At 41.2% G+C, this 12,653-nt stretch overlaps 1 protein-coding gene across 3 annotated transcripts in view; it reads right to left on the reverse strand.

The window, feature by feature from the left end:
- Positions 1–12,653, reverse strand: part of USP13 (ubiquitin specific peptidase 13) — a 49,466-nt gene that overhangs the window by 35,007 nt on the left and 1,806 nt on the right. For 2 of the 3 annotated variants that reach the window (XM_067002276.1, XM_013174792.3), the window contains exons 2-3: positions 4,647–4,772; positions 425–485 (exon numbers count right to left, since the gene is read on the reverse strand). In XM_067002276.1, the coding sequence (XP_066858377.1) occupies positions 425–485; positions 4,647–4,772 (187 nt within the window). Of the gene's footprint in view, positions 1–424; positions 486–4,646; positions 4,773–10,634; positions 10,654–12,653 lie in introns of those variants that run through there. The other variant, XM_067002277.1, reaches the window with a different exon arrangement.

Raw genomic sequence — 12,653 nt, forward strand, 5'->3', positions numbered from 1 at the left:
GTTCTTTGAAACGTAAACAACCCTTCCCATGAACAGTTGTTAAGCAGAAAAATGCCATGCTGAAGCCTTGTTGTATCTAAGCATTAAGTATATATAAACATTTTGGGAAGGGAGCGTTGTGTGTATATCAAAGAGAGAGAAGGGACAGAATTGGTCAAAAATGCCTATAAAACCCTATGCTGTTTGTCAATAAAGGGGCTACTTTAGATTAAAATGTTTCTTTTATGTATATGCACACCTATTGCCAAATATGCACCAGAATTGCTAAGCATTACTTGTCTGGACCACCTTTAAAAACTAGAGACAAAACAGAAAAAGAAAACCCATTAGGAGCCTCAAAACCAGACACAATGGTGGACAGAACCCAACTACACATGCAGATATGGTCAGGAAAGGATTGTGAGAAAACAGCTGTTCACAATACCTAAAAATAGCTTAGCATTCTTCCTTTTTGGTAAAGCTCCACCAGATGCCCCTGGTACCTTCTGGAAAGAGAAAGACACAATTAAAAATGTATCAAGTGAAACAACAGTAAATCAGCAACAACCACATACCATCGTAATTTCTGACATGCATGTATTTGTTCACAGTTCTTCTATCAAACCATAGCTCTTGTTCAACAAGAATGGAATTTTTTCCGTTCACATCTGACAATGGGCCAGTTCAGCACTGCTTATCACCCTCACGGAGTGAGAAAGCACCATCTGAATCCTTCCTTTGCTCTGTCAGCAATTAAGCAGAGCGTGTCTCACCATCCTCATGGGTGACTGCTGTCCTATCGACAAGACAGGGACATCTAGCATCACCCAGACCTCTCAACACTAGATTCCCTCCGGTATTTCTGAATGACTAAAGCTGAATTAGAGTGGAAAAGAAAAAGATATTATCTGCATAGAAGACTCAGTCTTTCATAACTAATTCCAGTATGACCATAACTAATTCCAGTATTCACATCACTTTGATGTGAATTATTAGCTCAGCTGATTTTCTTCTATTAAAAAAAAAAAATAAATGTCCTTTCCATCAGGAACTAAGACTACTTACATCTAAGTCAATCCAAGTCACCACCATGTTCTCTTAGTATTAGATAGTATGGAGGAAACCTGACAATGCTCAAGCAATTATTTAGGAGGGATTTTTATTTTTTTTATTTTTTTAATTAAACTCCACAGCAAAGAATAGTAATTTCCTGATGATATCCACTTTCAAGCACTACTTTCCCAGTTCAAAAATCCTCAGACTACTGGGGAAAATGCTAGTGGCTAAGGAAATAAATTAATGCACATGCTTCTTAAGCCATTTTTTACCAGGCACCATTAAATGAAATCAAATGAAATCAAATAAGCCTCTGCAACTATAATGCCAACATGCTGTATTATGTAGTGTATGACATTAGTGTAATTGGTGAGGTTGTTAGGTTACTTTTTGTTTATTTATTTATTTTAAATAATACTGGGATGCAACAGGTGGACAAAAAGCAGCCAAGAACCTGTCAGCCTAGGGAAAGCTCATGTTTGCCTCCCATGCCTTGGTAGGTGAAAGGGTCGCATATTTTGGGTGGTTCCCTTCGCCATGTAAATAAAGCTTTGACCAAAGCAAAGGCTCGAGTCATCAGCTAGATCCTGTACATCATAGATAATTTTTCCATTCTTACTACCAACTAACAGTCATTGTCTGCACTTCAGAACAAAACATATTATTCATATACATGAACCTTAGGGAAAGGGAGTCAGCAATGCAACTCCAGCATTTTAAAAATAAATAAATAAATAAATAAAATTAAAAAAGAAATTCCTCAATGAAGTAAAAATAACAAGCAGAGCAGTTTTTTTCTTTATACGACTGGCATTTAACAAGTAGAAAGGAAGTAGCCAAGAATCTATTATACAAAAGCAGCAGCAAGATACAGAGTAACCTGACTATAAATATATTAAGAATCTATTACACATATTCCCAGGATCACAGCTTCAGAACTAAAAATGTTTCCAATACTGGAAAGCTCCATTTGAATTCAGATGCCTCCAAGTGGGACGTTGTGAAAATCACGGAGACTAGAGATTTCAAAGAGGAAGAATTCACATGCTGCATTTCTATTACTGCCAGTCTAACATTTAGTGCTTCAGCTTGATTTTCCCAAGCTGTTGATCACATCTAAACTGGAATTGTACTGGCTCAGTACTCCTGCAAAACTCAGAAGCTGGCAGTATTCGACTTCACTTCTCCACCTGTCAGAAACTACTGAAAAAGTTCCCTGTTCACAAAACAACTTTGTCTTCTAACAGATGTGATCCCAGCAAATGGGAGCCTAGGCAATGCACCAGCAGTGGCATTAAATTCCATTTGCAGTGTTTCTCATACCGAGCGTCAACTGGCCTATTCCGCATTTCCTTTGACTGCACCACTGCTAGATTTTTATTTTTATTTTTATTTTTTATTTTATAACAGGACTGTCCCTGAATAATATCCAGAAACCCATCACTGTAAGAAATTTCATGCTTCTCTGCCCAGTGTTTTCAGCAGGGCTGAGGTATTGCTATAGCACCAAGCTAAAGCTCTGCCCTGTGCTGAACATTACCCAGGCAGACCGATGCAACAGTTACACGCTATGGAAGAGCTGCTAGTTTCAAAATTCTGAAAAGTTGAATTCTGGAGGAAATAAAGAAAAGGAAAAAAAAAGAAATCAACCTTGGTGATTTAATCAAAATTTTTCTGATGATTCATCAGATGCCTCTGTTGCTGCTCTGCCGCTGGCAGATATTCGACCTCTACTTACGCCAATAGGCAAAAGATCTGGCCCTTGTCCTCTAATTGAATTATGAGGAGATACATGACTGATACTTATTCCAAACACTTTTGGAAGCAAACAAGGATTTCTGCAGCACTGCAGTACATTCTGCAAGGACAATGCCAAGGGAACCACAGGCAAGAATAGCAATCTCCCTAAAAGAATCTTAAGATAGTATAACCAGTGCCTTTGGCTTTACTGTATCACACGCTATCAAAAGCTTGGCTTAAAAAACAAAACCACAACGCAGCATGTGCCAGACACTTCATAAAACTGTTCCGGTGAAGGCCTGATGTTTCACATTGCTCAAAGGAAAACATGCATAGCACATAAGAATCAAACAGCCATGGTAAACAAAATCCACAGCTAATATATGAGGAATCCTATTTATGAGCCTTGTTTTAGGTTACAAAGTCTTCATCTGTACTGCATGGTCAAACACTGTTTCTTACCGCATGATCCAGAGTATCACCACCTTCAAATATAGATGTCAGGGCCCTCTGCTACTCCATGAGACACAAGGAGAAAAACAGGAACCTCTGAACTACTGAAGGTGTATGCAACACCAAATAACAATCAGGCTAGCTATTTCTGCCTTTTGAAGTTCTTCAGCCAAATCTTATCCAGGGAAGGAATCTGAGGCCTCATTTTAAATCTAGTGTACCTTAATATTGAAAATTCCCAGGTCAAGTGCTGGAAGAAAGTTACATACAAGCAATGCTGATAGATCTTCTGCTTAGTTTTCTCTAGTCATAAACAGCATGTTTCAAGAGCACAAAATAAACTCAGAACTGTTGCTAAAACTAGACTAGGTTGTCCATAAATTCACAGTTAACAGTATGAGGGAAAATGTAGTGATGAGTCTCACAAGGAAGGACAGTTCTAAAATATAGCAAACATTAACAATCTCCGCATGGGAGACATGCAATCCGCCTCTATAATTCTGATAAAACATGAACAGTTTTCTACAGGAAATAAAATAAGCAGTCAGAGCATTTTACGTAACTCAGGGCCTTCATCACCCAGGGGAAACATTACTGTAGAATGAGAAAACTGAAATATTTTGTCCCACTCAAAGCAGCTATTTTAGGCCCTCTAACTGGCCGGAAGAGACAAAAAGCTATAAGCAAAGCCAGTGCCTTCCATATAGCTCATGTCAGAAGTCATCAATGGCCCTTCAAAGACAAACCACGCAGAAACAGATGTTATGGAGCACTGGTTGTAAATTACTGTTGATACACAGCGATATGGAAGAAGAGCAAACAGGAAGTTTGTAAGTGCACATCCATATGTGTGTGGGTGTAGGAGTGAACAGCGTGCAAGAGCTAGGAACCAGCATTAATTTAAGCTAAGCTTTAGATCACAGGCCAGCTCGGGATTAAGGCTCATGATTTAATTGCATAGAGGTCTTTGGATGAAAAGACGTTGTGTCACCCTAAGCTAAAAACTTGTAAAAAATTCTCAGAAGCTTCCAGACAAATCTGAGCTTAAACCAGGCATTTGACATTTCAAAGGCATGTTTCTAAAAAGCATTTAGTTACCCACAATATGTATGTAATACCCACACAATACATATGCAATATGTAGAAGCATGTAGTGAAAGATCAGCAAAAGCCAGGCAACTACATGCATCTTTGGGCAACAAGCTGCCTTTAAGATCTGACCCTCTGGGGCTCGTCATTCACCTTAGAACAGAATCAATAGGATAGTTGGGGATCCAAGCTCCTGAATTTGATATTCAGCCCCAAATATGAACAGCTTTACTTCTGTCAGGGTTTGGCCTACGCCTAAAATGTGTTATCTAAACAAGCAAGAGACCCAAGGACTGCCAGGCTAGTTAGTTGGGAAGCACAAGTCTCACCTCTCTCACATGTCGCTTCAGGTGCAAATATACACACTGTCCTGTTTTCCGGTAATGCCTTTCAATGTGTTCCCTTCCAAATCCCAGAAACGTGTTCATGCACACATAGAGACCTCCTTCTGAATCCTGAAAGGAATGACACAAACAGTTACAGCACAGAAGGAACTGAACAGGACAGCAAGGACTCAGCAAGCAGAAAAAGCAGAGAATTGCAAACCCTTCCTGTTATCAAGCGAGCGCTGAAAATGTGGCTTTCATACCACGTAACAGCATTTACATTACCAGCCCTCTAAGAACCTTCCACACCGTATCACACACAGAAACCCACTGAAACAGTTTACATTACAATTACAGATTGGTGAGTGTCCAAACTGGAGGCCTAGAAGTCTGTCAAAAAAAAAAATCCACTTGATTGCCCAATCCACAGGGATTTGTAGGCACAGAAATTTGTAAGGCACAGAAATAATGATACATTTTTGGTTTTGTTTTTTTGGTGGGGTGGGGGCATTTGATTGCAAGAACATTCTGAACCAGAAGCGTGGCAGAGATGGTAGTCCACAGATTCAGACAAAACTTCCGCTGTTGATCACAATCTTGTCTGAAGGAAACATCTCAAGTGAATTTATAGCTCTTAGAAGGGGCTAACAAGAAAGTTGGTGTTTTGTGAACACTGGTCAGCGTCTGTAAAGGATTCTCTCTAGCCATGCAATTAGAGTGCTTGGAGATGAAAGCACTACAAAGGAAACTTAAAGACATACTCCTGGTGGTGCTTACAAACACTAGCACTTCAGTTACAGAGCCTGGCAGGAGTCCCATCACCTTTGGCTCTCCCAAAAGCTGGGTGTTGACTCTGGTTGGTATCAGGGACTCACTCCATTGTATCACTGCTGCCAGCTCTCTCCTACGTCATTCGAAGTACCAGAAGGACTTCCAGTCACCTGGTTCACCGGTGTTGGATCAATTTTTCAAGCCCTCTCCAGCTGACATTGTTTTGAATAGGTGGTGCGTAACAAAGAGTGAGCCTTTCAGAAGCACTGTGACCTTCCTTCTATTGTGAGCGTGTTTGTGCTATTGGATGGTACAGAACATCTCATGTTAAATTCCTCAAAAAAAAACTGAACTAAATTCATCCATAGGCACCTTGGAGGAAAATAAATAAATAAATAAAAATCAGTATCTCTGGAAGCAAGTCACCAATCGTTCCTAAAAGTCACATTAGGCTTGTACATACAATCGTGTATTGACTGAAAACCTTTACAGCAACAACGGCTTTGACAGCTACCTGCCTCCAGTCCTGCGGGCTGCTACAAGCCCCAGAGGGCTGATCCCCTGTACTTTCCTAGCCAGCACCGGGTACGTACACCTTATTCTCTTCCAGAAAAGGAAGCTGAAGGGCTAGCAGTGCTAAGTAGTTCTTACTCATTTAATACCTGGCACAGCGCAGCTGGAGCCCAACAAGCCTCTCCCCTCCCACCACTGCCCCAAAGTCAAGCTTGAACTTGCCACTCTAAATCCGCTCCCCAGCCCCTTTCAAAGGCTAGTACTGAGTATTTCCGTGAGACTTAAAGGAATCTAAACATCCAGCTAACCTGCAGCCCTCATCCAGGAACGAAGTTTTAGCCCAAGACTTTAGAAAATACCTGTCTGCTTCTCTTAACGTGGAGCGAAATAAACAAGCTTTGGCCTTTCAGATTTACCTGAAAGATGAATGTATAACGAACTCTCCTGCCCTCGCTTTGCCTGCCTCAAAAGCGCAGGAAGTTGAATTGAGCGCTCCAGGATTTAAATCTGTGATCTGAGGCAGGGGTTTAGGCCATCTGCCGTTCAAACCTAACATATACCATGAAGTCACTCATTCAGCATCTAGATACCACAATGATGGGCTCTCTGCATTGGAAATAGTAAGCTGGTTAGCCATCTCGCTTCAGAACTGCGTAAACACTACCTGAGATTTCATTTAAAATAAAAAAAAAGTTCATTGAATTTGGAAATCTTCACAGCCAAGGCAAATATCTACAATCAGCCAAGGGAAAAAAAAAGTTGAAGAAAAAGAAAATTCAATATCTAGTTTTCAAAATATTCATAAAATGCAATTATATTTAAAATGCAATACATTGATTTTTAAATTCCACATACTCATTCACAGATTCATCTACTTCAAGGCCCATTAAATCTTGGCTGTCTGGTTTTATAGCCTGTATTCCAAATCCTTTTGTATTATCTCCTCCTGTGAAAAAGTCAAGGATTTGTCCTCTATAAGAGATTCCCATATACAGCCAGCCTAAATAAAAATATATTCTAATGTCAAATCCACAGTTTCTGGAACTTTGTTTCCAATTTTGTTTTCTTGGAGACCACTCTTTCTCTGGAGGGAACCCACAGGACCGCCGACCCTTTGCTGATAAGCTGCCTATGACAACAATGTGACACCTTCAGCAGCTGAGCTAAAAGTAGAAGCTGCGTAAGCTGGCTGTGGTTACTGACAAAACAGCCCTTTCTCCTGGAGAACGCCGGCAGGCTATTCCCTCGTGAAACTTGGAAAAAAGACGACAGGATGTACAAAAGCCTAAAAGGCCACAGGAGAAGAGGGACACGGGTAAAAAAACCACCTTTGCAGAGTGCTGCGTAAAGGATTAGGCCCCTGCTTGGCACTCAAAGCGCACTCGATTGCTATAAGCCAGCCTTTGTGCTGGTGAATTTAACCCTACTGAAAACACAACCAGTGCTAGAGGAACGATGTTTTACGTAGCTGTGGCATGTAAATCCCTGTAACTGACATTTAGCTTAGACATGTGTGAAAGTTCATGCTGGAAAAAGGCTCCAGCCCCTGGTACTGAAGACACTCTGTAAGACTTCGTGCATGCTCATGGCACCAGACACCAACAGCTTTCAAACATCACTAAACCTGATCAGGATTTGAACTAATGACCTGCATCCCATTACCAAACTCACTGAAATCCATGGCTTAGCAATTTTAGCTCCTGAGGCAGCTCAGACAATAAGGAATTTATAAAAGCACAGTTGGTGTGGTGGCTCTACTGACTCAGCAAACAGTTGCAGGCTTGGGCACAAAATCTACTGCACAGCCGCTCGCTTCAGATCCGCTAGGACAACGGCAACACTCGCTCTGAAGGGTGTCAGAGAAGAGAGTAAAATGGCAACTCTACTCCTTCCAAGTCTCCATATCCCAAATACCAAGAACGAAGTTTGTTCACCCTGTTGCGTATGAAGTCCCAATCGTGGCAGACTGTGCATTCTTCCCTGTCTCCATCAGCGTTTCCCTACAAAAAACACAACTCCATAGGACTCTTTCAGGCTCTGTTCAGCGTGTCTGTTCATCAGTAATTGCCATAATTAATCTGGCTGTGGCTGCAAGACTCCTGTTGGATAACAGCAGTCCAACCTCTAATACATCTGGAACGGTTAGAGTAACATTCCTTGCATACACATTTTGCATCGAGTCCCACAATAACACAACTAAATGACACATCTTTCTTTTCAGGACAGGCTTAAAAAGAATAACAGAAGTTTCAGTACTTAATACTCATCTAAACATAGTAAGTTACGAGGAGTAAAGAAGAACGTCTGTCTCTGTCATGCACCGGTACTACCAACATCAAAACAAAACAAAACAAAGCAGCCAACCAGCTGAATACAATGGCACAGAGAGAGGGCTCCAGCAAAACAAAAAATCCACTGCAATAAATATGGCAACTGCCTTGGGGTTGGGGAGGAGTGTGCTGAAGGCAAGGAATATAGCAAGTGACTTTCAAAAGGAATATTCGGTATGAACACTGCATCAGTCTGCCTGTTAGGCAACTGTCCACTATCACCCACAGGTGAGAAGCAAGCAGAGGTGACAAAAGCGAAGCAGAAAGTGAACAATAAGAAGACAGCAAAATTACGCATCTGGTAAAGAGGAGGAGGGAGAAGGAACCAACAGTTAGAAAAAATGAACAGAACAGCACAGGCAAACTGAAGCACTGATTGTGAACTAGGAGTGGAGAGGAGCTGTGTACTGCTGGAACTGGGAAAAGATGAGAGAGATGGGAAAAGAGATGGGTCAGCCAGAAAAAAAGGACCAGAAAAATCATGCAGGAGTAGGAAATAAAGAGCAGGGCTTCTAATAACCAGACTGTTAGTTTCAAGCGTGAAAGAAATCCCTCCCCTCTTCACCTTGAAAAAAAAAAGGAGAAAAATATCAAAGTCGTTATTTTATCCCACTTTGAGAGCAACATGCAAAACACTGATCAGTTTGAAGAAAGTACATGCCACTGAAATCAAAAAAGTATCAGGATACTGGGGTTCTGATGTGATGTGGACAACTAGCTAAGGTTGTACTAACAAACACTGCAGCTTTGGAGCGTTTAAAATTCTCACTGTACTGAATGCTATCTCTCAGGCATGATGTGCTATTTCCCTGTGGGCAGATTATTTCACAGAGACTGAACAAAGATTTCTGGTACCTCCCTCCTAGCTTCTGCTGGACACAGACATGGGCACATGCACACGAGACCAACCAAGGACTTACAACGTTTCCTAGGTAGAGAAAGCCACGTGGGCATCAGACCCTAAACGAAATCAAACCACCCGTCTAAGAGGTGGGTCCAGTGCTCACTCACATGTGTAAGGCACAGGGACCTCGGCCAGGGCATACATAATTCTGAAGCAGCATCGCAGTCAAGTCACATTCATTATTCCATGTAGCAGGAAGTCATCTCAGGTTGTCAGTCATTAATTTAGAGGCAAATGCTAGATACAAATGTAATTAAATCAAATCCACAGCAACACAAAGCACAAACACACTGGCCGTTCCCCAGTACTGCACAGTTATTTCTCGTTTGTGTACAACCTGCACTGGTTTTACCATTCTCCAGCGCGGAGGACCATTTAGTCAGCCCTAGTGCTCGGCTGCCCACCCAGCCAACGAAGACTTGCCATCAGACAGACCTCCCTGGGACGCAGCAGTACAACACTGCTCTGATTTTTCAGATTACCACCTGCCACAAACCAATTTGCTGCCTCAATAATTTGGAGGCAGTGAATAACAATAATTTGCCATAAATAATAATTTACAACTAGGCCAAAATCATTTGTCTGGAGTATTCTGTTTGTCTCGGTGTGTTGTAAACCAGGTGTATATAAGCCAGGGGCTCATTTCCAGACAGCTGCACGCGGTACGGTCACAGATGCCTGTTGCATGCTGCAAACTCTCAAGGATTTCAGTTTCAACTACTGTCTGATAAATTCTTTGGGAATTGTCCTAACATTACCATTAGAGTTCCCAAGCCACAGCAATGTCAGCAAGATTCACGAAGGAAGCTGTCAGCAGCAAGGTTTTCCAGCGGAGTGAAGCCAAGTTTCAGGCTGCTCAAAAACACACAATACAGCATCTACATCTAAAGGACCAAGCCATCTACAGAACCAGACAGCCCAGTCCTGTAGCTGTGTTGGACTCATGGCCTGTGCCGCAGCTGGAACCAATGCCCTTTGTGGAGAATGCCTCTGAGCACATCCATCTAGGACATGCACAGTCTGCATGTAAGCCTCTCTTACAATCCTGTTTACATCCCTTTTCTAGCAGACATCCCCCCCTCTGATGTCTCTGGTCGAAAATGATCAGAGGTCGTTGAGACAGGGATCCCATTAAAGGTGGAATTTCCAGCTGAATACTATACTTCTATTCAGGTAACAATAAATAAGAGGACAAAAGATTATGCAAACATAACCTTTCTGTGCCCTGTGTTCTACTGAACAGCACAAAGTCAAGTTCATCTGCCAGAAGAGGAAGAGAGGTCACTGCAGAGAAAGTGAGAGAGAAGAAGCCTTCATCTCAGCAGCATGGATACAGAAAAATAGTCACCAGAAGGGGCTGTGCATCAGGTCTGGAGACTGGGAAGTACAGGATTTCATCTTTCCAATTGTTTGAAAGGGGTATGAAAGCCTATTGCAGCTTCCGGGCCAGTCACTGGAGGGAGCGATACTCACACTGGGTCTCGCTCGTATTTTGTAGGCAGCCTTCCTTCCTGTCACAATTCCTGTATAAAGAATCAAAGGCTAACTCGAATAGGAGCCTTCATGAGGGAAACGTTTTATTCTAGAAGCTGCCAAAAAAAAAAAAAAAGTAATTAACAATTATGTCAAAAAGGTATAGTTTCTCATCTTTTGAGACTAGCAAGCTAAGAAGTGTCACTAGTGCTCTTAAGTGCACAGATATTTCCCTTGTGCTTCTGCTGACTTTCCTGGAAACTAACCCTCGTACATTCTATTGGAAATAGGCCATATCTAAAGATGTGCACTTAGACTTCAGGAAAGCATCAGGCTGAGCTTCTCATCCATCTGGTGATCTTTCTACCAATAGTACCTGAGAAGATCATCACGCTAGGGTTAATCCGCAAGGCGGAAGTACACCGAATATCCACTTGTAGCTCTCCTGTGCTCACACTTCTGAAATCTCTAAACTAATGACTCTCTCTGTAGCACAAAAACTCCATTGTTGTCAGATCTTCACCCAGGGAAATAAGATTTAAAACTCAAGAAAAGAGAACAGTGAGTTAACAGATTTTGAGAACAGTCGGTGAAGAGCCTGCACCCACTAGAACATGTTCTTCAGTGAGACTACATTGCTTAAATCCAGACGAGAAGACACGACCAACAGACTGACAAACAGGTCTGTGAAAGCCTGGTCTTGCAGTCATATTAAACTTTGCACAGCTGGAAATATAAGGTTCCCCAGCACCTCATTTTCTTTGGCAGCCCCTGCCACAAACACCTCTGTTTTTGACCATCTCACCCCTCCTGGTCCTTCTCATAATTCCCCTCCTGGTCCTTCTCATAATTGCTGGAGAATCTTTTTCTATAATAATAATGGTTTGTATCCTAGTGCTCATAGACCTGATGGTGTCTAACAATCATATTTCCTTGCAGGGATGGTGATAGTAATCAATTAATATGGAAGAATGCTGAAGAAACTTGAATATAGAGATACCAGATAACTGTGTGTGCTGCTTTAAAAGATACATACAAATACTCAGGAAGTTTACTTCTTTAGAGAAGGAAAAAAAAACACAGATAAAGCTTGAGACCATCTTATGGCATTAACTGCTGAAATAGATCTGGTATTGAAGAAGAGTGACAGAAGAAAACATTTTGCATTGAGTTAACTCCAAACAGAGCCATGCTCAAGTTAGAAATGTAACAAGAAGCATATTTGAAATGGCAAAGTGAGAAGGTGTGAGGAAATACCAAGAAATTACAAGAGGAAAACACCTCCCCCATCAAAAACGTAATCAGAAATCTTACCATAAATAATAAAACCCAGAGGACATGTTTTTAACATTGACTATTTGCTTTAACATTATAGAAAAAACACCTGTGTACCATCTTTCAAAAAAAAAAAAAAGAGGCAGACACATCAACAGATAGATGCTCACGTAGGTCACACAAAACTGACCTAAGAAAATAAGTCACTGACCAACCCAATACAACGCATACAGAGATCAACGCCTGCCTTCAGCCAAGTCAGCAAGCTATCTGTATCCTTCTTACACTGTGAAATAAAAGACTGAAAACAAAGTCTCAACACTTTCAACTTTGTGTATGAGAGTATTTTTCCTGAGAAATTACACATTTGCTCTTTATAATTGTCATCCTAGAAACAATATCCAAGTATCTGGTAGAGTTTTTTTTTAAAAAAAAAAAAAAGTACAAAATAAAATCTGAGACAAGTCTTTGGCCCAACTAAGTTGAGGAGCAGTATGGGCTGAAAAGCTGTGGAAAACAACAGAAACTGAGCCCAATTTTATTTTTACTAGTACTGCACAGTCTCAGTCTAGCCTTTTGCCCAGTGAATGCCTATAATCCATTTTAAACCAAAACACTCTAATGGCTGAGGGCAACATTTTCACCAATCTGAAATCTCTTCCCGATGAAGTCAAAAGGATGAAACATTTTGGGGAAAAAAAAAAAAAAAATCACACTGTCACTCCGACTCCCTTTTGGTTAGGT

Source organism: Anser cygnoides, chromosome 9, assembly GCF_040182565.1.
Source record: "Anser cygnoides isolate HZ-2024a breed goose chromosome 9, Taihu_goose_T2T_genome, whole genome shotgun sequence".
In the NCBI taxonomy this organism is placed as follows: Eukaryota; Metazoa; Chordata; class Aves; order Anseriformes; family Anatidae; genus Anser; species Anser cygnoides.